This window comes from Lethenteron reissneri, chromosome 45 (assembly GCF_015708825.2).
Source record: "Lethenteron reissneri isolate LAM-NWPU_2019-01 chromosome 45, ASM1570882v1, whole genome shotgun sequence".
NCBI lineage: Eukaryota > Metazoa > Chordata > Hyperoartia > Petromyzontiformes > Petromyzontidae > Lethenteron > Lethenteron reissneri.
In genome coordinates, this window is record NC_083823.1 from 9046186 (window position 1) to 9067805 (window position 21620).

Below are 21620 nucleotides of genomic sequence, written 5' to 3' on the forward strand. Positions count from 1 at the left end.
CCACTGTGCTACCATTACACCTGTGGTTACTGCCTATTGCCTTCATATCCTATGCTCCTTTGTATGGCCCTATAGTTTTTGGCTACATCTGATATTAGTCAGTTTAACACGTAGGCTTTCGCGACCAATATTATTCATAATAAAGGTTTTTGGGTTAGATCGCGTTATTTATAAATGTGTCGTAACCCTCCACCACCCGACACAGCCAATCAGCAAAAAAAGTGTCACGTTGACAAAAGACAAATAGTTCACTACTTTAGCCCACCGGTGTGTTGAAGCGTGAAACCACAACATTTACAATTTGTAAGATTATGGGTGGCCACAGAGAAGCCACATCATTTAGGGGAGGCTTGAGCTGATTTAGACAGATTCTATTACTACCAGTAAGACGAGTAACACTGTTGCACTCAGGTGTAGTGTAATCCAGCATGGCAGTCGGGTCGTGACTGAGTATAGGCAAGACATTTTATTGCTCTATTGTTTAGACTTAAGTGATGTTGAATAATTTTACGAAATTATGTTGATGCTGCTGCGTTGGCAGTGGTGCAAAAAAACTAAACTCCACGCGTTCCATCAATAACACTGCGGCCTTCAAAGGAAAATATATTCTCGGCTAAAATACTATACATACAAAATATATTTCTATACAATTGTCACATTACTCTTGCGACGACACATGAAGTTGTTTACTGCATGAATTATTGGTGTCAGCCAGATTGAGCTGCCCACATTTTCACAACTTTACCGCCTACGTTTTGACCGGACGCGACGGCGAAATAGCCGAGCCACATGTAACAAAACGACCGCACACCTTTCGGCAGGATCGTCTGATCCACGCCGAGGGGATAGTTCAATACGGACTTGAGCGGACTTTTCAATACGAGATCCGTGTCGACGCACATTCTCTCGTGGTCAAAATAAAAAACGGAACATTAACACCACCGTGTGCGTGCTGTTGCACAAGCATGAATGAAAAAGAACAACTCATCAGTGACATTGCCTTATCACAGAAAATGTAATCGTGTGATAGGCTGACCAGTGGAACAATGGCTCTCAAGAGGGGAAACTTTAAATAAATGAGACACTATGCTACAATTTACACCCTGGCTCCTGACTAAAACTGTACCCGATATGTATGTTGAACTTATTTTACGCCTTACGTACCCAGCCGTGCTAATCGGAGGTGCGGAAAAAAAAGGAGGTGCGTTGGTGTCAGCGAGATGGAGCTGGCCAACCTGTGGTGGTGCTACAAACGTATACAGTGTTGGCCTAAAACTATACCCTGTGGTGCCCCCAACGAGGGCAAAGAGTCAAGTGGTGACACCAGGTCACCCAGCTTCTGGGGCGAATGGGATTTTGGCTCCACGCGCCTCGTAGTCCACGGTCAATTTTGTGAAATATTGTGCATGCTACAAATCGCATTATCACTATGAGCAAAAGTGCCAGCTGCATCTATAATTTCAATCAAAAAAACAAAAACTCAACGCATTTGTCGATAACAGTGGGGCATGAAAAGACAGCAGTATCGAAGAGGCGACGGCCCTTCTTCATAGCACATAGAGGCCCAGAGAAGTAGGGTCCGCAAGTACTGCTATGATACGCAGCGTCACCAAGGGGATCGTGCGATAAAGGTCATGACGCAACACATCAGGATATTGTATTATATTTATTTGTACGTGGCCAATTCTTGAAACCTCTCGCAAAAAGCCACCCAGGAATTATTGGAATGATTCATTCAGCAAGTACATTTGGTAAACTACCAGGTTCGAAGGAGTTATTTTATCGCAAGGAAATATTTGGGAAAAAATATCGATATTTCTGAGATGTGTGTAACACGGACGCTATAGCTGTCTCTCTCCATCGTGAACATGCACTCTCAAAGCAAGCAACGCGACACGTTCGTCAACAACACTGTGTGCTCTTAAAATAAAGACATAATATTAATAAGTGTTGTGTCAGGCCATGGGCCCTTCTTCAGATCACAAATCAAACGTTCCGGCTGCGACGTGCATATGGAATGTCACGTAAAAAAAAACCTTTAAAGAACATTTTTTTTGGTGGCAAGGATGTGGCGCAGGGTTCAATTCCTAATTTGAGTGAGTGGAGTTTGTATGGTCTCCCCCCGTTTCGGTAGAGTGAATAAGTGAGTGGCGTTTGTACGTTCTCCACCTGTTCTGTCGAGTGAAAAGTGAGTGGAGCTTGCATGATCTCGCCCTGTTCTGTAGAGTGAATAGTAAGTAGAGTTTGTTTGTACTCCATCTGTTCTGCAGAGTGTGTGTGCAAGAGTGAGCGCGCTGCGCTACAAACCCAACGACCCGTGTTTGATTCCCTCTCACGGCCAACACTAGCGATGATTACCTTAAATAATCCTGGGCTTCCTCTAGGTCGACTCAGCCCCAAATGAGTACCAGGTGGCTGGGCATGATGCTAGCCATTCCCTCGTGTGTCGTGCTGGCTTTCATAGGTGGTCCCAAAAGTCTGTTGAGGCTATACTTTGTCTTTGTGTGAGTGGAGTTTGGATGTTCTCCTGATCTGCAGAGTGAGAGTGAGGTGGAGTTTGTATGTTCTCTCCCCCTGTTCTCCTGATTCCTCCCATAGCTTAAAATACCCCCACACAATGTAACTGGAAGTGAACAAAACATGCCAATGCTGAAAAATGACCTGCAAATTACATAATTGGGATTTTACACATCAACATCGGCCCCTTACTGCAAAAAACTTGGCAGGACCGTCCTGCAAAAGAGCCTTGAGACTCGGTGAGGCTATCCTGGGTAAACAAGCGTAAATAAGACCTGAATAAAAGGTATTTGGGTGTTTAAGTCCAGGTGCGCACTAAGGCTGGAAGGCACTGGCGAATGGAAATAGCTTGTGGCACGTCGCTCTGTACGTCTCTGCCTGAGCCTCCGCGCAGCCCAGGCTGCCATCTCTCAGGGCCTCCAGCACAGATGTACAAGTCTGGGAAAGGTCACACAATGGACACAGATACCAATTCGATAAGTCCTCGTGGTGTTGACAAAATGCGTTGTATCTATCACGCAGTTCGTTCTTCGGGGGAACAAATTTCGCACAAAGCTGAACTAGCACCGTTACAATAACACGGAATGCCCACCGTTCTAACGCAGCTTCTGAGCGGTCAACAATGAAATACTTTCTTGAGCTGCGCTGCTGAGCGGTATGACACAGTATTGGAGTGACACGGTACGTGTAATGAGACGGTACGCAGCAGCATACCCTCATCTCAGCTCTTTGTCCCGCCATGGGATGGCTGCAGGCCGAATTTACCGTGCAAATGTGATTCAGTAACTCAGTAATTCCTCGCTCTAACAATTGTAATAATATTACTATATCACTTGCTGCCTGTGCCACCGCACCGCAGCAGCCGCGCGAACTCACAACCTCCTCCTCTCTCTACACCAAGGAGCAGCACCATAGCCACTGCCGGGCATCGTTTCTCGGTGGCAGCCCCCACACCATCTGGACCACAACCATCATCGTCCCAACTGCTGCTGCTACGCATTTACAGGAGCAGTAGAAACGATCAATCCACAAAGACTTAAGAGACACCTCCAGGCTTCATCTCCTCTGTCATTCTCAAGCAACAATGAGCTTGGCTCTGGTACCTCAGGAGTCATGGTCATTTACATCTGCGAAATAGTGCTGTGCAACAGAGAGGGAGTGGGAGTCCTCACCGCGACATTCCTGTCCGTCAACGCTTCGTCAAGGTTGGTGGCGATGGCGAGGGCCTTCTCCTGGTGAGCCTTATCTAGCAAAAACAGCATCCGTGCTCCTGCGAAAAAACAAACACCCACGTGAGTCTCTCCAGGGCACAACGTGAATGGTACATTCGGGGGGATGGAGACAAAGAGTCACATTTTTTCTGAAGACAGCACTGTCGTTCATTAGGGGGGAACTGTTCAACTATACCCCCAAGTCCCCCCAAGTCATCACCTCTGCACTGCATACACTCAATTTGTAAATCTGACAAAACATAATAATATTACTATATCGCCTGCTGCCTGTGGACGCAACATGTGGCTTAGTGGTCCATTTGCTGCCTGTGGACAATGATGGCATTCACTCAGACTCCGTAGGATAGAGGAAGTGCTCTCCGACGGGCGGTGGTGGTGGTGTGTGCCACAGCGCACATGGTCTGTAATCCAGTGCTGTGGAGGCAGCAGGGAGGGTTGGTGGATCACAGAGAGACATTGCGAAGCTCCCTTCCCGTGGGTGTCGTAGAGGAGCCACACCTGAAGGTGGTACAGCAAAGTGTGGGCTAATATCCACCCATTCCATCGGAATGAGATTGTGTTTTCCCCTCGCATGCAAGGGTTTTCCTCAGGTGCTTTCGTTTCCTCCCACATGTGAACACTCACTAATTGGCCGAAATCTATAATTGCGCCTCTGTGTGTTGCGGATTGTGCAGCTTTGTAGGTTGCAGTTTGCATGAAGACGCTAATATCTATAAACACTATTATTATAGGATAAGTAAGCCTTCTATAGGAGTTTAACACGTAGGCTTTCGTGACCAATAACCCCAAAAAACTCTATTATGGGCCTTCTATAGGAATAGAAAATGTTTAATAGGGAAGGTAAATGTTGTAAAGGACAGGCAAGTGTTCAATAGGACAGGCAAGAAGAAATTATTCAGAGACTCCTCTACTTACGAACATTCGACTTACGAACTTTCAGAGATACTAACAAACCTGTCCGCATGTCCAGTTGCTTGTTCAGACCGAAAGTCGTAAGTTGGTTGTTTGGTGTCAATCATTGGCTGTTTTGAGTCTCAGGACCGAAATACTGAAAGGGTTACTAAGGTGTCAGCAGCTGTTCATGATGCAATTGCTGTTAGTAGTTGATGAAGAGAAGAAAAGACCAACGTTGCAGACATGTTCTCAAGCGAGGAAACAGGAGCACCAAAGGTAATTTGCATTTACATCTGCAGAACTTAAAGAACCAGTGTCATCTACATCTGCAGAACATGAACAACCAGTGTCATCTACATCTGCAGAACATAAAGAACCAGTGTCATCTACATCTGCAGAACATGAATAACCAGTGGCATCTACATCTACAGGAGATTATACAGCTTTTTAAATCATTACCAGTGTTTAGTGTACGTGCCGTACAATATGTTTGGAATCGACAGGAGTAAAGTTGGACTTACCAACAAATTGACTTACGAACAGACCTTTGAAACCTAACTCGTTCGTAAGTAAAGGAGTACCTGTAATTAGCGAGTTTACCCAAGAAAGTTGAGTCTCTTGACTTTCACAGTTGGGGGGCGATGATTGCTGCTGTGCACGATCCCATTTAAGTAATTTAACGGGGTAATCTTTTCAAACTTGCCAATCCAAACCATGACACCAGTGGCACAAGTTGTCCTGCACTTGCAAACGATGTCACGGGATCTCTAACGACGTCCACTGAGAGTGAAGTGGACAGCTCGTAGCAGTCATAGCAGTAATTTACAACGGTTACTGCAGTTGTGGCAGCTGGACTCGAACCGTGAACCTCTACAACAAGCGGCAAACGAGCGCACTACTGCTCAGGCGTGCAGGAGAGTCCAGCATCTAGGAGAGCGCGGCGTGCAGGAGAGTGCGTCGTGCAGGAGAGTGCGGCGAGCAGGAGAGCGCGGCGAGCAGGAGAGTGCGGCGAGCATGCGCCACAACGGGGCCTGGCTGCCAGCGGACTCACCGGCGAGGGAGTGCCGGAGCGAGGTGGCATTGCGCTGCAGGAAGTCCCCATTCATCTGCTCCAGGCTGCCGGCGCCGAGCAAGGGGGGCAGTTCCTGACGCAGGACCTCGGCCACGGGTGCCGTCGTGCCCAGCACGCCCTCCGCTACACTCGGCACGACACACGGCTCGTCGTCGTCATCATCATCTTCAGCAGCATCTAAGATTAATCTGCTGCTGGATGAAGGCCTCCCCAAGCTGATGCGATATCATCTCATGAGGCTACAATTTAATCTTAATCCACTGAGCAACTTAAAGAGTTGGCCGCTTGGCGATGGCTACGCACGTGGCTGCCTGTAATCCAGCACTGTGGAGGCAGCAGCGAGGGTTGGTGGATCACACACACACCTTACGAAACTCCCTTCCCATGGGTGTTGAGGAGCCCATACCCTGGCTCGCCCAGAAGGCAGTACAGCAAATGTCAACTAATATTCATCTGCTCCATCTGGATGGGGATAGAGCGTTGCGCCCTCTCGCAAGCGTGGGTTTCCTCTGGGTGCTCGGGTTTCCTCCCACGTGTATAATTAATGCACTCATCATTAATTGGCTGAAAACATCTCAAAATGAAAACCAAATACAGGACATCCTGAAAGCAAGGCCTATAACGAAGCATGGCTTTCCTGGATACATAATTGTTAATATGTCAATTTGAATATAATTAGAAATTAATAATATTAACAAGGGCGGATTTAATCTCTACATTTCTGCAGTGGATGTCCTATCCGGCATGTTTCACTCCTTTGACTGCAACTCTAAGTTAGTCCCGAGGATCGACCATCGTATCCCCTCTAGTGACGTGTTCTGCAAAAACCCACTTATTTTCTCGAACTCCATACGAGTTCTCTGTTCGTGTGTGATTCGCATTTACTATGGCAGAATTTACTTGAGGGAGGCCCCCAGGATCATTTTAGACATTCTCCAATATTGTCCGTGACCGAGAATCGAACTCGGGTAGCCGGCCCGAGATCGTAGCACAGTGCGATAACCACTGTGCCGCCGCTCCCTCCCCACCCCGCACTCCCCGCGGCCCCAGCCACACCGCTCGCCGTACCCAACTCAAACAAACTAAACTATTTTTGATTTAACCAAGTATGGCCCACTGAACTATATAGCTCTTTTTCAGGGGCTACCTCGCCACAAATGGTAGCTCAACGAAGCGGCTTATCACGTAGACGTTAATTGTAGCCAAATACTGTGAACGCCCGTTGTTTATAAATGTGGAGAGAAAAACCGGAGGACCCGAAGAAAAATCGATGTGATCACGGGAAGAGAGAGAGACACGCAAACTCCAAATATACAAGTGTCAGGTTTCAGGGTGGAACCCACGACCTCCTGTATACCAGTTGAGGTAGTTAACATCCCGCCACTGTGACTCACCGACTGTGCAGAGCCGCACCAGGCAGGTGTGCAGCCAGGGGTCGTGGGGGTCAATCGTGGCGGCGCGCTTCACAGAGCATAGCATCAGGAGGTGTTTACCTGCAGACACAAATGGCCGCTGCACTTTCTCGCTCACTCGCGGCGGTCATACTGAATTGTTGTAATTATCCATCACTCGCGTCTCCGCAATGTGGCGGGTACCACAATATTATTGGTACAATATAGAAGCCACGAGCATCGTAACATAAAATACGTGGTTATATCTTCACTGTTATTGTTCGTTTTATGTACTTGAAAATACTAATTTCGTTGTGAAATATATGAAGTTATGTAATAAGTTAAGTTCGATTAATTTCAATGCTTTTTACAGAACGTGTTCTGGAGTAGTTAATGGCTCGGCGGTAGTTTCTTGACAGCGGACACGCATTTGGAAATACATCTCACTTTCCAGAGCCTCCTATAATCCAGAGAATACGTTAATTATTGGTACAGTCGGCAGCTGCAATGTGATTGAAGAATACAAATCGCAGCCGATGCAGACTTCCCCAGCGGAAAACCACGACCGAGTCGATATAAAAAAACACACTCATGACTTTCAAACTTTGTACAAGTAACAAAAATTATAACCACGTGACGAAGGTTGCGCTGCTCGATGATGGCATTCACTCGGGCAGGCGAGCAATCTGAAGGACAGGTAAGTGCTTTCTGATGTGTGGCGGTGGTGGTGGCTACGCCGCTGCACGTGGCTGCCCGTAATCCTGCACTGTTGGAGGCAGCAGCTGTTGGTGGATCATCGCGCTAATGTTGTGAAAATCCCTTCCCCGTAGTCATTGAGGAGGATGAGGTTCCGTATACCTGCTTGATGGATCACATGATCGCTTACCTCTTCGCAGATGTATTTCGAAGGCGAGCAGGTGCGTCGCGATGTCGTTCGCTGCAAAGTTTTCAAGAGGAGCCAGGAAGCTCACGGCTTCGGAGAGTGGGTCGTCGGCGTCCTGGCCACGCGAGTGGTGGGGGAGGTGGGAGGGGTGCGGGGGTGAGGGAGGCTTGAGGGGTCAGAGATCACTGCGCAGAAGACGCAGAATGCAGGCGAAACGCACGACGTGGAAAACCGCAGAAACACGAAAAACTCATTGACACTGCGTGTGGCCTGTAATTCAGTCATGAAGTGCAATGTGATCGTGGGACTGTGGTGTATTGGTATGGTTTCAAATCGTTGTTCTTTAGTTGCATTGCCCCAGCTCACATTTGATCTTGACAAATCTGCAATTATTTTTACTGTATACTCATTCAATTTATACTTCCAAGCTTTATCTTTCTGCATTTATTTGTATTGCCTTGCTTAACTTTTCTCTTATCATGGTGGTGGGGTTTGTGTGTTCCAATGACCCTAAGAGCTATGTCGCCTGGAGTCTTGTATTTCTGGTAGGGTCTCCCTTGGCGAACAGGTCTGGGGGGAGGTTCGAGACAAATAACAGTCCAAAATAAACGCCCTCATGAATGGTTACAAAATATCAAGATCAGAGAACTTCACCCTGCACACCCCCAGAGCCAGGCCTGGGGGTGGTGTTCGCTGGCAAGCGCCTGGTGGACAGGTGACCCACGTAACCTGGTTGGGTCCAGCCCGAAATGGCTACGTGGTGCCGTCCTGTGGGCTCACCATCCGCAGGACGAAGGGTGAGTGAGATGCCAGTATGGCAGGGAAAGGGATGGTCTCAGATGGACTGGACCTTGGCGGTGTACACTAGCTATTGGGAGGTGGAATGTCACGTCACTGGGGGAAAGGAGCCAGAGCTGGTGGAGGAGGTGGAAAGGTACCGACTAGATATAGTTGAATTTATATAGATATAGTTGGTCTCACCTCCGCACACAGCATTAGTACTGGAACCAAACTTCTTGATCGGGGGTGGTCTCTCTCCTATTCCGGAGTAACCCCTGGTGAGAGAACCCGGTTGGGTGTGGGGATACTCACAAGCCCCCGGCTGGGTGCTGTTTGGCTGGAGTGTGTACCAGTGGATGAGAGGGTCACCTCAGTGAGACTTCGGGTCTCAGAAAGGAAAACTCTTGACTGTTGTCTGTGCTTATGCACCAAACAACAGTTCAGAGTATTCGGCCTTCTTGGAGATGGTGGGTACATAACTCGACAGAGTGCCGCCTACCAACTCCATAATCTTAATGGGCAACTTCAATGCTCGAGTCTGTCGCCAGGGAAAGGGAGGTCTGGCCCGCCCTACTCAACATGCTGCCGCCGCAACCCTCACCAAGACTAGCGGATTGAGAAACGAACGAACAAGACCCCTTTTCTCTATGTTACTCTTTTATCCATTCTTGTGTTGTTAGTTGATGTAACTCGCTGACCATGGCCGCTACTGGACATCTCTGACAAAGCTTCATAGCTCATCAAATTCCTTCAGGATAAATAAAGATTCTTATTGTGAAAAGTGAAAGGAAAAAATATGTATCTTTCACAGCACGTAGATAGGCCAGAGAGGTGGAGTTGATGATACGAGTTGGGGACTGGACTTTACACCACGGGGCATGATGAGAATAGCATTCGAGAGAGTACATTTGTCATCATTCTCAAAACTAGGATAAATACAATAAGTTAATAAACAATGGTACATTTATTAGAAGTGTGCCTGACATGCCTCCACGTCACCCAAAACACACTAATTCCACACACAAAGTGCCTGCCTACAAATAACCACAATACCTTGCTGATCTCATCAAGGAGCATAAACCATCACGCTAACTCCTTGTAGCAGCGGTTTTTGGCCCACAATCGAACAAAAACGGTAACCACATCGCCCGCTTTCAGATGCGCTTCTACAGCCGTCTGGAAAGCGCTTCCTTCCGATATTAGGAAGCCACTTGAGCTATGCACTTATAAATCAAGATTGAAAACTAATTTCTTTTGAATAGATTTTTGTGTTTAGTTACCCTGTACCTCCGATTACATGGTTGGCTACGTACGGTGCAGTATTCAACATACGTACAAAAAATAAAAGGCTCTCTCCCAACTAGCCACGTGTTGTGAGGCTCATTGTAATCACCATCCAGCAAGCAGCATAAAGTGCAACCTCCAAATACGAGCCAAGCTCTCTGCCCTCACAGCCACGCAAAAAAGAACATCGGCTCTGCGGATCCACAGTACCAGCTGCACCACGACGCCAGGTACCGGTGACCGTGGGACTTCACTTCTCTTGCGTGGGGACACACTTCACCTGCACGCCGAGCTCCTCCATGAAGTCATGTAGCTCCTTGCCGTCGCGCACGTCAGGGTCCGGCCCGCTCCCCGCGCTGCCTCCACCTCCTCCGTCACCACGCAGGATGCGTGCTACCGCCTTGCGCCGCTTGCTCTGCTGCTTGCGCTGCTCGGCAGCCGGTGCCGAGCCTAAGCAAAAGAGATCCGGTACGAAACGGCTGCCAGTACCCCCCGGGAAACGATAGAGCGACACCCAGCATGGGGACAATACGCGCCGATGGCACCGACGAGCAGAGAGTGGAAAAAGAGACACGTCAACGCACCGCTGCCGCCACCGCACTGGCTCGAGAGGCATGAAGAGGGACCACAGACACGAGCGGTGTCAAACTCCCCCCCAAGTTCTGCGATCCTCTCTACATTGTGGTTTTATCGGCCAATTAATGAGTGTTTATACATGTGGTAGGAAACCGGAACACCCAGAGAAAACCCACGCGTGTTGACGGAGCAACACTATCCCATACAGATGAAACTGGTGGAATCCACATGTTCATGTACCGACTTCTCCTGATAAGAGCCAGGGTATGATTTTTCGACAGTCACGGGAAGGGAGTTGCACAACATCTGTGCAGGTGACCAGAATATTTTTGCATCAGAATCTTTATTTAGACTTGGGAAATCTGATGAGATATGAAGCTCTTTTTCACAGATGTCCTGTAGGAATTCACAGACGTCCATTGATCCAACAACCCTCACTGCTGCCTCCACAGTGCTGGACCACTTAAAGGCAGCCATGTGCAGCGTGGCCACCACCACCCATCGAACAAAGACGGTTACTGCATCACGCACATTCAGATGCGCTCTTCATTTTGATATTAGGAAGCCACTGGAGCTATGCACTTTTAAATATAAATAGAAATCGAATTTCTTTAGAACTGATTGTTGCGTTTAATTTCTTGTCCTTCCCCCCCAGCACGTCCGATTAGTACGATTGGTTAAGTACAGAGCATACCGAAGTTCAATGTGCGTACAAGCATCGTGCCGCACGCTTGCAAAAAAAACTCCGCGCGCACCACATCGAAACTCACCGCTGACATCCCGCGCTTGGCGGCCCCCGTCCTCTGCGTGCCGGATGGGTGTGGAGGGCCGGTCATGAAGGCCAAGGCAGCAGCGCACGGCCGTGCGGGCCGCACGCACCGACGCGGGGTGGCCGCGCAGCGTGGTGGACGTGCGCAGCATCCCCGCGTATGCGCGCAGCGTGGCCCGGCGCAGGCAGTAGGTGTGGAAGTCCAGCTGGGATGCGGCCACGTCGTTGAAGTGCTGTTTGAAGACACACAGCGCCAGTGGCGCGGATGATTTGCGCCCTTGGCGACGATCCAGCGAATTGTAACGATCTGGGATGTGCGATCCCGCTCTAGAACTGATTATTTTTTATTGCTGTCTCGTTAATACTATTGTATTCTCCAGGTCATAAGATTTACTTATCCCCCCCGTACTTTAAAGCAAAAGTTGCGGTATTTATATTCTCCATAATTATGCTCATGATTATTTCAAGTTACATTCACTAAAGTTTACATGTGAATGTAATTTTACATGTATGTTGAACTTCTTTCATACCCTACATAGCCAACCATGCTAATCGAAGGTGCGGAGATTGTTATTACGTTTGTGTTTTTTTAAATCTGTAATTGTGGAATGCTTTGATGTTGTCTGCCGGTCAAGTCACCCTTGAAAAAGAGCCTCTTAGCTCATTGGGCTTTACTCAGTGGGATATAAACTTCTGATGCCGATTCTGATCACGTGCGGCCAGGTCGCCTCTAACAAACCACTCATGTTGCGGTGGCGAGATGTTAACTCCCTCGCCTGGTATACAGGAAATTGTGGGTTCGATCCTGACCCTGATGCCTACTGTATAATTTAAGTTTGCGTGTCTCTCTCACCGCGATGGCGTGGATTTTTCTCAGAGTCTTCCGGTTTTTATCCCTCCACATTTAGAAACGTGCATTTAGAGTATATATCTGCTATAAATTTCCACATGATAACCCACTCATTGAACTACCATGTGTGGCCAGGTCGCTTCTGAAAAAGAGCAATATATAGCTCAGTGGGCCTTACCTGTGTAGTGAGTTCAACTGAGTCGCAGACGTACTCTTGGAGGCAACACATTTATTTGACACCAACACACGGGGTAACTGCCCTTTAACAGAATAACAACCTATGGTGGTGACCACCAGGCTGACGACACTAATTACAACTTAACCGGCTACTACGGACCGGGACCACAGCTCGGGTCTAGGTCCATGTGTTGGAAACTCGGAGAACGTATAACGTAGACGAAGGTTTCTTCAGGATGAACAACAACGCCGGTCCCACTCGGGGATCCGGCTTATATTCTCTGCGGCATGGCTGGCTCCGCCCTTGTCCACGACCACCTTCCAGAATCCTCGAGCAGGATCTGGACCCTGACCACGTGACCACCCCTAGCCCCCACTTGGGGCCTCTTTGTAGACTTAACTGGTCACGTGTCCTCTCGGGTCAATCAGAGTGCCATGGCCTTTAGTAACCTCATTCCTACGGCCGGCACTCCCACACCCTGTCTTCTGTAGGCCGGCACTGCACGCCAAGCGTGGTGCCATCCAGCGCTATCAATCAGTGCTGACCGAACCCCTCTAGGGCCGGGACTACACCCACACCATAGTGGTATCTGCGATGTCAATACACCGCACCCCGTGCCTCTTTCGGGCCGGCACTACACAAATGTCACTACATCTGTAAAGAAAAAAAGTTTGGTATGCCGTGTGGAGTGGGGGATGTGATCGGAGCAGCAAACGCCGGTTTGCGAGCACCGACCTTCTCCACCTGGCGGCACACGCGGAGAGCGTCACGGTGGCGGCACTGCCGCCTGTACGCCTCCGCCAACGCCAGTAGGAACCACAGGGGCTGCGGCTCCCCGGGGCTCTCCTGCACGAAGCCGCTCTCCTGCCACCGGCAGAAAAAACAAATACGACAGATTCCCCACGTGGTTGTGACAGAGAGCGTTGCAGCGAGCACCATTCGATCGACTTGCTCTTCCACTCACCCGTGGCTTAGTGAAGAGTAACGCTAAGCTCTCTGTCGCGGGTTTGGAAGCCACGTGATGGCTTCAGCTGAAGCTGAATAGATGGATCCTGCTGCTGCTTCTGCTGCAATGGTGCAATATCTCTGACACAGCATCTCCGGTCCGTGGCCCCCATATTTGAAATGCTCTGCCTGTAAAATTACACCTGACCGTTGAGATTCTTCAATTTAGAAAGATATTCAAATCCTACTCATTTCCTAGGATATGTTAGATAAGGGGTCGGCAACCGAAATAACAAAAAGAACCATTATTTTAGAATTTGGTAAAAAAAACTCAATATTTCAAGAGCCACAATGCACGTGAATAGGAAACGGTGGTCCTTAATAAATAACGTCACGGTGCAGTCTATAAAAAGCCACACGCGGCTCCAGAGCCGTAGGTTGCCGACCCCTGTGTTACGCAAACTGGAGATGTTATTATTTATTTTTGGATACAATTTACTGTATTGTGCTCTGCAGCCCTATGTTGGGACTGCTACGGCTTATAAAAATGTAACCAACAGTAATGAAGCCAGAGAGCAACCTCGCAGACCCTTCCCGCCTTGAGTCAGCCCTGAAGCCTCGCTGGTGGGTGGGAGGCGGTGCACAGCCCCCCCTACAGGAGGCTCGGCCCCCTTGTGAACTCATACATTGAGCCAAACAACGTCGAGCCAAACAACGTAGGTACAAACGTCGGTACGAATGAGTCGCCGCCAGGCTCACAATGACTCACGCGAGGGACTCACCAGCAGTGCCTGCGTGACGAGCCCCGCGCGCAGTAGGTACTTGATGCGCTTCACCTGCAGGAAGCGGTCACCCGGCTCCAGGCCCAGGGCCTGTCTCAGGCACTCGGCTGCCGCCACGGCGTCCCCGGCGTGCTGCGCGACACCCCCACCACGATCATTCACGGCCCTCCCTCCCCGCAGAGACCCACTAAGCATATGCCGTTTACTCAACTAAAACTAAAGGATTTATATGTTTTATTTTAACCAGGTAAGGAAGGCCCACTGAGATATGTAGCTCTTTTTCAGAAACGCCCTGGCCACAAATGATAGCTGAATGAAGCAGTTTATCACGTGACAATGTATAGCAGCCAAATACCTTAAATGCATGTTGATTCTAAATGTAGAGCAAACCTCTTCCACTATTCTCATCAGTAGATCCACTCATTTGTTCGTTTACATTATTCGCAGCGATTCACACTGCAGGCCACTAGTTTTGTGTGCGTGTCGAGGGTTATATGAGTGGGGAGGCCTTCGTCCAGTAGTGGAGTGACAGAGGGCTGTAAATCATTGTTCACATGAATAAAGTGATCATGTGACGCCACATGGGGCCGTGCGTAATAAAACACAATGCGTTTTTTTTGTCATCGTCGAATTAAAATGTAAGTTACATCTCTAACTCAGATCAAGCCTCCCGTAGACTTGTGTGGCCACTTCCACTCTGAACCCTCCCCTCTCCCCGCCCACTGTGAGAACAGACGCCACTCCTTCTCTGTGAAGCAGCATCGAGGTCCTGATGTAGCCTCTTCCTCCTCTCTATCCTCATCTCTCCTGACCCTGTACTCTCGATTCTCTGTTCCTTTCCCCAATGTTTCTCTGGTCTTTCCCATTCCATTCTCTTTCCCTCCCCGCATGCATTACATCCTTGACTCTACTCCCCTTCCCGTGGTGTGTAGCAACGGAGGGTACAAAGGTTGCCAGTGAATCCTACTCAATGCCAATAACGTGATAGCACGCTGGCGATTAACCGAGCTCCTTATTCGTTGACTTTACCTGCAGGTAAATAAGTAATATTAAAATAAACTTTTTTAAAAACACGCTTTTATGAAATGTACTTGTAACGGCAGAACTCCACGACTCCAGGAAGTGGCCCCAAAGCTTGCCATAACGTAAGGGACCCTGGCCAATTACAGCCAACGTTAGTTTACCATGGATAATTAGACCCAAGCCAAAACATAACAGAAAAAATAATGTTTAAAAATAAATATTTTTGATGATAGGATATAGTATTGTCATCAGTATGACATACGTATACCAAGTTTGCAGTCGATAGCACATTGGGAAGTGGGTTAAAATAGAGTTACAAGATTTGAGGATACAACAACGACAACAACGATGACAACGACAACAGAGTGAGTTAAATGAAAGCGTGTAAAAAGCGCTTGTTTCGTTGCATCTGCCCCAAACTCTCGCACGCCGCTTGTTTGTCCTGGACTCGAAATCATCGCCATTCTTAAGCGCACGTGCGCTAGCACGAGCGTCACCATGCGCAACCATGGCTCACGCGAGCATGGGTCACGCGAGCGTGGCTCCCACAAGCGCCAATGTGTGGTGGTCCACTCACCTTGTAGATGCTGGCCTTGGCAACGAGCAACTCCGGGGAGCACGGGAAGACTGCGAGGCAGCCGTCGATGTAGTCGAACGCCAGGCCCGACTGTCCCACCAAGTCGTAGTGCTGAGCCAGCAGGAAGCGCACCCACAGCAGGGTGGGCTCGTGCTGCGGCTCGCCGTCGTCTTGCAGCGTGCAGCGAGTGGTGAGAACACGGGAGCTTAGCGAGTGGTGAGAACATGGGAGCTCAGCGAGTGGTGAGAACACAGGAGCTTAGCGAGTGGTGAGAACACGAGAGCTTAGCGAGTGGTGAGAACACGAGAGCTTAGCGAGTGGTGAGAACACGGGAGCTTAGCGAGCGGTGAGAACACGGGAGCTTAGCGAGCGGTGAGAACACGGGAGCTCAGCGAGTGGTGAGAACACAGGAGCTTAGCGAGTGGTGAGGACACGAGAGCTTAGCGAGTGGTGAGAACACGAGAGCTTAGCGAGTGGTGAGGACACGAGCGCTCAGTGTATTACAGCGCGAGTGGTGGGAACACGGGAGCTTAGCGAGTGGTGAGAACACGGGAGCTTAGCGAGCGGTGAGAACACGGGAGCTTAGCGAGTGGTGAGGACACGAGAGCTCAGTGTATTACAGCGCGAGTGGTGGGAACACAGGTGCTTACTGTGATGTTACTGAGCACATATCATTTCTTCTTTTATAGATTTTAATAGCGCTTTAATCCAATGTGCTTTCTAACAATTATATTGTGCATAAGATGATAGTGGTTAAAGTAAAAAGTGGGGTTATTAAAAGCAGTGGTGTAGTTATGAGGCGGTGGGTGGCCAGCACCAAGCCCAGCCGCCTTTGTATTCCTAATAGCGATGTTTTACACATCACACCAGGTACTCACTTGAGGCTGAGTCAAGCGAGGAAAGGCCCAGGACTGGTTCATATATTCGTCACCGGCATTGGACGTGGACGGGAATCGAACTCGGGCCGCCTGATTCATAGCACAGTGCACTAAGCGCCACACTACCGTTCCCCACTCCACCCACTCCACTCATTCACTCGCACACTACAGAACAGCGGGACAGAACATACAAACTCCACTTACTCTCACTCTACAGAACAGATGGAGAACATACAAACTCCACTCACCTATTCACTCTACAGAACAAGGAGAGAGAATTTCCAAATTCCACACAGAGGCGCCTGAGTCGAGAACCACACTCAGGCGCCCCTTCTCGCTGTGAGCGTTACTACCGCACAAACCCTGCCGCCCGACGCGAAGTGCACGCGTCAGGCGCTCGCATGTCCCGTGACCGTAGGCGATGTGAGGGGGGCGGCAGTGGTGCTCACCGTCACGGTGAAAGAGGCCGTAGTTTTCCAGCGATGTCTCATACGCCACCGCAAGCTCCTCGATGGCAAGCACCTTTAAAACAAACGAGTGCTTCACTTTACTGAGCACAGCTACGGTACGAGGTACGGCCGCATCCCTGCAATTGCACCGGCGGAAGGGCCGTCCAGCTGAAAGGAGCTCAAGAACGCCCATTCGAAGATGGTAAATTTGGCCTACTCTTCCACAATGGACCGACGTCTTGGAAGAAGTGGGAGTAGCCACACTTTACCCCACCGCATGCAACCTGCCGATCGACTAACTGTGGTGAACCCATTTATTTACTATTAACACTATTTTATTTTACCAGGTAAGGCCCACTGAGCTTTTCAGCTCTTTTTTAGAAGCGACCTGCCCACAAACGAAACTCAATGGAGTGGCTTATCACGTGGAAATTTATAGCAGCCAAATACTCTAAAAGCATGTTGATTCTAAATGTGGCAGGGGAAAACCAGAGGACCCACAGAAAAATCCACGCACCCACAGGGAGAACATGTAAACTCTCAATATACAGGTGTCAGGGTCGTGATCGAACACACAACCTTCTGTATACAGGCGAGGTAGTTAACATCTCACCACCGTGGTGCCCCGCTGGGTAGACGCAGGCAGGAGGGAGATTTAAGAAACTTGCCTCCATTGTTTTAGATGCCATGCCAGGAGAATCAATCTGAACCAGCGACCTCTGGATATCAAGTCCAGTGAGCGAAGCGTTGCACCATTGCGTAGCCCACTTCAGGGTCATGGAACTGTGCTTAAACATTTGCGAATTTCATGTGACCATCGAAGAATTCGACATTACGGTACATTATGTAACACGATTTTTGTTCCTGGGTAGTAAGTGTTATTTTCTAATTGCTTATGCCTTAAAAGTATATAAAATGGCTATTATTCCCCACAAACGTTGCTTTTGTGACCAGGACCTTATGTGAAGGAATGACACAAATGCACACCACGTTTTCTCATTGAAAATATGTAAATTTCAAAATATCACTGTCCTGGTCACAAAAGTTAATTTTGTGGGGAATAATAGCCATTTTTTCTGTACTTTTGAGGCATAAGCAATTAGAAAATAACACTTACTACCCAGGAACAAAAAATATATGTTTTTGTTACACAGTGAATTATCATGTGGTTCAGTCAACAAACACCCTTACACAGCATCTACTCAAGGGCTTGGATCGGGAAGCGCTTTCACTCGAGATCCGAGCTCCTGTTCACAACCTGAGTATGCTGGATGTGATCTGCAGAGAATAGTTCGTACCCAATGTTAAACGTGGTGTGGATCACTCTGCAACAACAATGCCAGTGGTGCTGCTGAAGTGGTGATACATTGCCCATGTTTGATTGACATGACACTTTTAAACAACACATATATACTTGCACGACCGAACCCGAAATAATAAATGAGAAAGGGCCTCCGGTTTACAACGATCCACATTTACAACGTTTATATAATGCCACCACGGATCACATTGCGACGACGCAGAAACTTGATTTACGACATCTTCCGACATGACTCGGAATACATTTGAACAGTTGGTCTGGTTTCTGATGCGACTTGGCGTGGAGATTGTGTTATTCTCAAGTGATGTTTCTGATCTTTCAACTGTCTAAGATAAAATAGGTGCCGATTTACGACGACGGGGTTTCCAGGAGTGCGTTGTAACGTCGTAAAAGCGGGGGACCGCCTGTACAGCGCAGCACGAGCCTTCTCTGGGAGGCACACACCACTCCTCGCAGCCCCCACACTTTGCTGGAGCACCTTGTCGGGGTCCCTGTAAAGCCCCTTGATGGTGGTGAAGAGCGGCGGGCAGCAGACGCTCAGATGCTGGCGCAGGTATCGGTCCATCGAGTCTCGAAAGCGCGTTCCTACCAATCCCACACCAACAAGACGAGACGGCCTCCAAACTCAGCAGCTGTTGAAAACACGTGTACTAACCAGGGCACGAGTATCCACCGGGGCACGCGTACCGACTAGGATGTAAATCCCTGGGACAAATTTAATAGTTTGTTTTTAATATAAGAAAATGTCTGATTATGTTGCTGCTGTGTTGGCAGTGGTGCACAAGCACAAACAACAAAACAGACATAAACACCACAGCCTTAAAACGAAAAAGTATTTAAGAAATTACGTTTTGAGCAATGGCCCTTCTTCATGGCACTTAACTAGAAAGGCCAGGAGGAGTGTTCATACCATGGGGGCCTGATGAGAATTACATTTTAACAATGTTTTCTCATGACCGATTTTTAAACTGGCATTTATATAGTTACATTATTAGCTTCTGTTAAGTAACAGAGAAAGCCTTTGATAATCAAAAGGTGTTGCTCCTGAATACACTCATTCATATTAAAAGCTAAATAAACACCACTGACACCAATGAATCAATAATGCAAAATGTATTAAGCGGCTGGCAAGTTGGATCGCAACTAATTCATTCACTACGATCAGAAATGTTCACTAAATAAAAAAAAAATCATCCATCTGCCTGTGGGTTATAAGGATCAAAATGAACGGGTCCTATAGTGTTCACAGAGATCTCTTGCCAATACCATCAGCCAATTCAGCAAGAACATTTGTTCAACAAGATGCACTGATATAATTAAAACCAGTTCACAGTTTGTCACTTTAAACAAATAATCTTGGAAATATTGGTCGGAAAAGCCCAACGATTGGTGGACTATTCTTACCATATGTTGCCTATAATCGCATCTAATCCAGCCCTGTGGAGCCAGCATCAAGGGTTGGTGGATCGCCGCACAAATGTAGGAGCCATAGCCTGGCTCTGCAAGGAGATGGTAGAACAGTAAAAATATGAACTTCAACTGTTTCATGTGTACGGGATAAAGTGTTGCCCCCTTTGCATGCGAGGATTTTATCCGTGTACTCCTGTTTCCTCCCATATGTAAACACTCATTAATTGGCCAATAACACCTCAATATAGACAGTACCGCAGAGCTTGGGGGAAAATTTGGTGCCAGATCACTGCGTGGCTGCTGCTGCTACTACTACGACTGCCATTCCCGCCTGTGGTCCCTTCTTGCGCCTCCAAGTCGTTCACTCTTTGCGAGTTCGAGTGAATCCTGTGTGGCCGCATGGCATTACAAGTTGAAATTATTCACTAAACAATAAACTATTTTTATTTTAACAGGTAAGGCCCACTTATCTATTTCTCTTTTTTCAGAAGGGACCTGGACACAAAATGATAGCTCAACGAAGTGTATGTATGCTGAACTTCTTTCACACCCCATGTATCCAACCGGGCTAATCAGAGATGCAGAAGTGGCTTATCATATGGAAATGTATAGAAGCCAAATACTCTAAAAGCATGATTATAAATGTGAAGGGAAAAACCAGAGGACCTGGAGAAAAATCCACACGACCAGAGGGAGAACATGCAAACTCTAAATATACAGGCATCAGTCGGGATTGAACCCACGACCTCCTGTAAACCAGATAAGGTAGTTAACAGCTCGTCACCATGGCACCCTCATACTCAGTTAACATTATAATTGTACACAGTGATAACATTATTATAGAGACAACCAGTGGTCAAAACAAAGATTCCCCTATAGCCACATGGTATAGGGGAATCTTTGATACCGGGCTCTTATGAAGGCCGGCCCATTAGCTGTGTACCTGGCCATCTTTGTCTCCCCAGTGCTGATCGTTTACATAGCAAACCAAATCACACTATACTTTAAATATTTACATTTCAATGCTTACATTTAAGGCCGAGTCAACTTAGGGGAGGGCCCAGGGCTGGGTTGAAATATCTTGCTACTGGTGTTAGCTGTGTTCGGGAATCAAACTTAGGTAAATTGAGTTTGTAGTTGCGGTGCGCGTACCACTACACAGCCACTCAACCCAAAAAGCACGCTTGGACAAGCACACATAAACATGGCACAGATCCCCCGTATAGCCTCAACAGACTCGAGGCAAGTGCTGTTAGCGAGCACCTATGAAGGTGGGAATGGTACACCAGGGTGGAGGTGGCGAGGAATACGCCCAGCCGCCTTTGTCTGTCACCAACCTTTCTGTCTCAGCACCAGGTATGCATTTAAGGCTGAGTCGACCTAGGGGAGGCCCAGAACCAGTGAGCAGGAATGGAACTCGGGTCGGCAGGTTCGTAGGGCGGTATGCTAAGCACTCCGCTACCGCTCCCCACACACGCAATGACAAAGACCTCCGATATAGCCTGAATAGACTTTTTGGGGCAAGTGCTGTTAGCGAGCACCTATGAAGTAGGGCTGAACGATGAGTCGATTTCAAATCGAAATCGCTATTTAAAAAAATGGGATTAGCAAATCGCAAAGGCTGCGATTTTTAGCGATTTGAAAAGTCCTATTACTTTCTGATTGGATTTGTTTTATTGTTTATTATTATAACTTTATTTCACTAAACAATTGTTCTATGTTTGATTGTTCTATTTCAATTAAAACATTTTAATAAATACATTTAGGAAGCAATTCATATCTCTTAAGTTCTCATCCTTGCATTGGAAT

At 48.0% G+C, this 21620-nt stretch overlaps 1 protein-coding gene across 2 annotated transcripts in view; it reads right to left on the reverse strand.

The window, feature by feature from the left end:
- Positions 1-1490: 1490 nt before the first annotated feature.
- LOC133353974 (N-alpha-acetyltransferase 15, NatA auxiliary subunit-like) overlaps positions 1491-21620 on the reverse strand; it is a 46605-nt gene continuing 26475 nt past the window's right edge. For both annotated transcript variants that reach the window (XM_061570527.1, XM_061570526.1), the window contains 12 exons: positions 18880-18986; positions 17081-17153; positions 15754-15923; positions 14154-14285; positions 13162-13290; positions 11400-11631; positions 10334-10503; positions 7993-8104; positions 7110-7208; positions 5695-5838; positions 3690-3787; positions 1491-2955 (listed from right to left, as the gene is read on the reverse strand). In XM_061570527.1, the coding sequence (XP_061426511.1) occupies positions 2833-2955; positions 3690-3787; positions 5695-5838; positions 7110-7208; positions 7993-8104; positions 10334-10503; positions 11400-11631; positions 13162-13290; positions 14154-14285; positions 15754-15923; positions 17081-17153; positions 18880-18986 (1589 nt within the window). In that variant the 3' untranslated portion in view covers positions 1491-2832. The remainder of the gene's footprint in view (positions 2956-3689; positions 3788-5694; positions 5839-7109; positions 7209-7992; positions 8105-10333; positions 10504-11399; positions 11632-13161; positions 13291-14153; positions 14286-15753; positions 15924-17080; positions 17154-18879; positions 18987-21620) is intronic.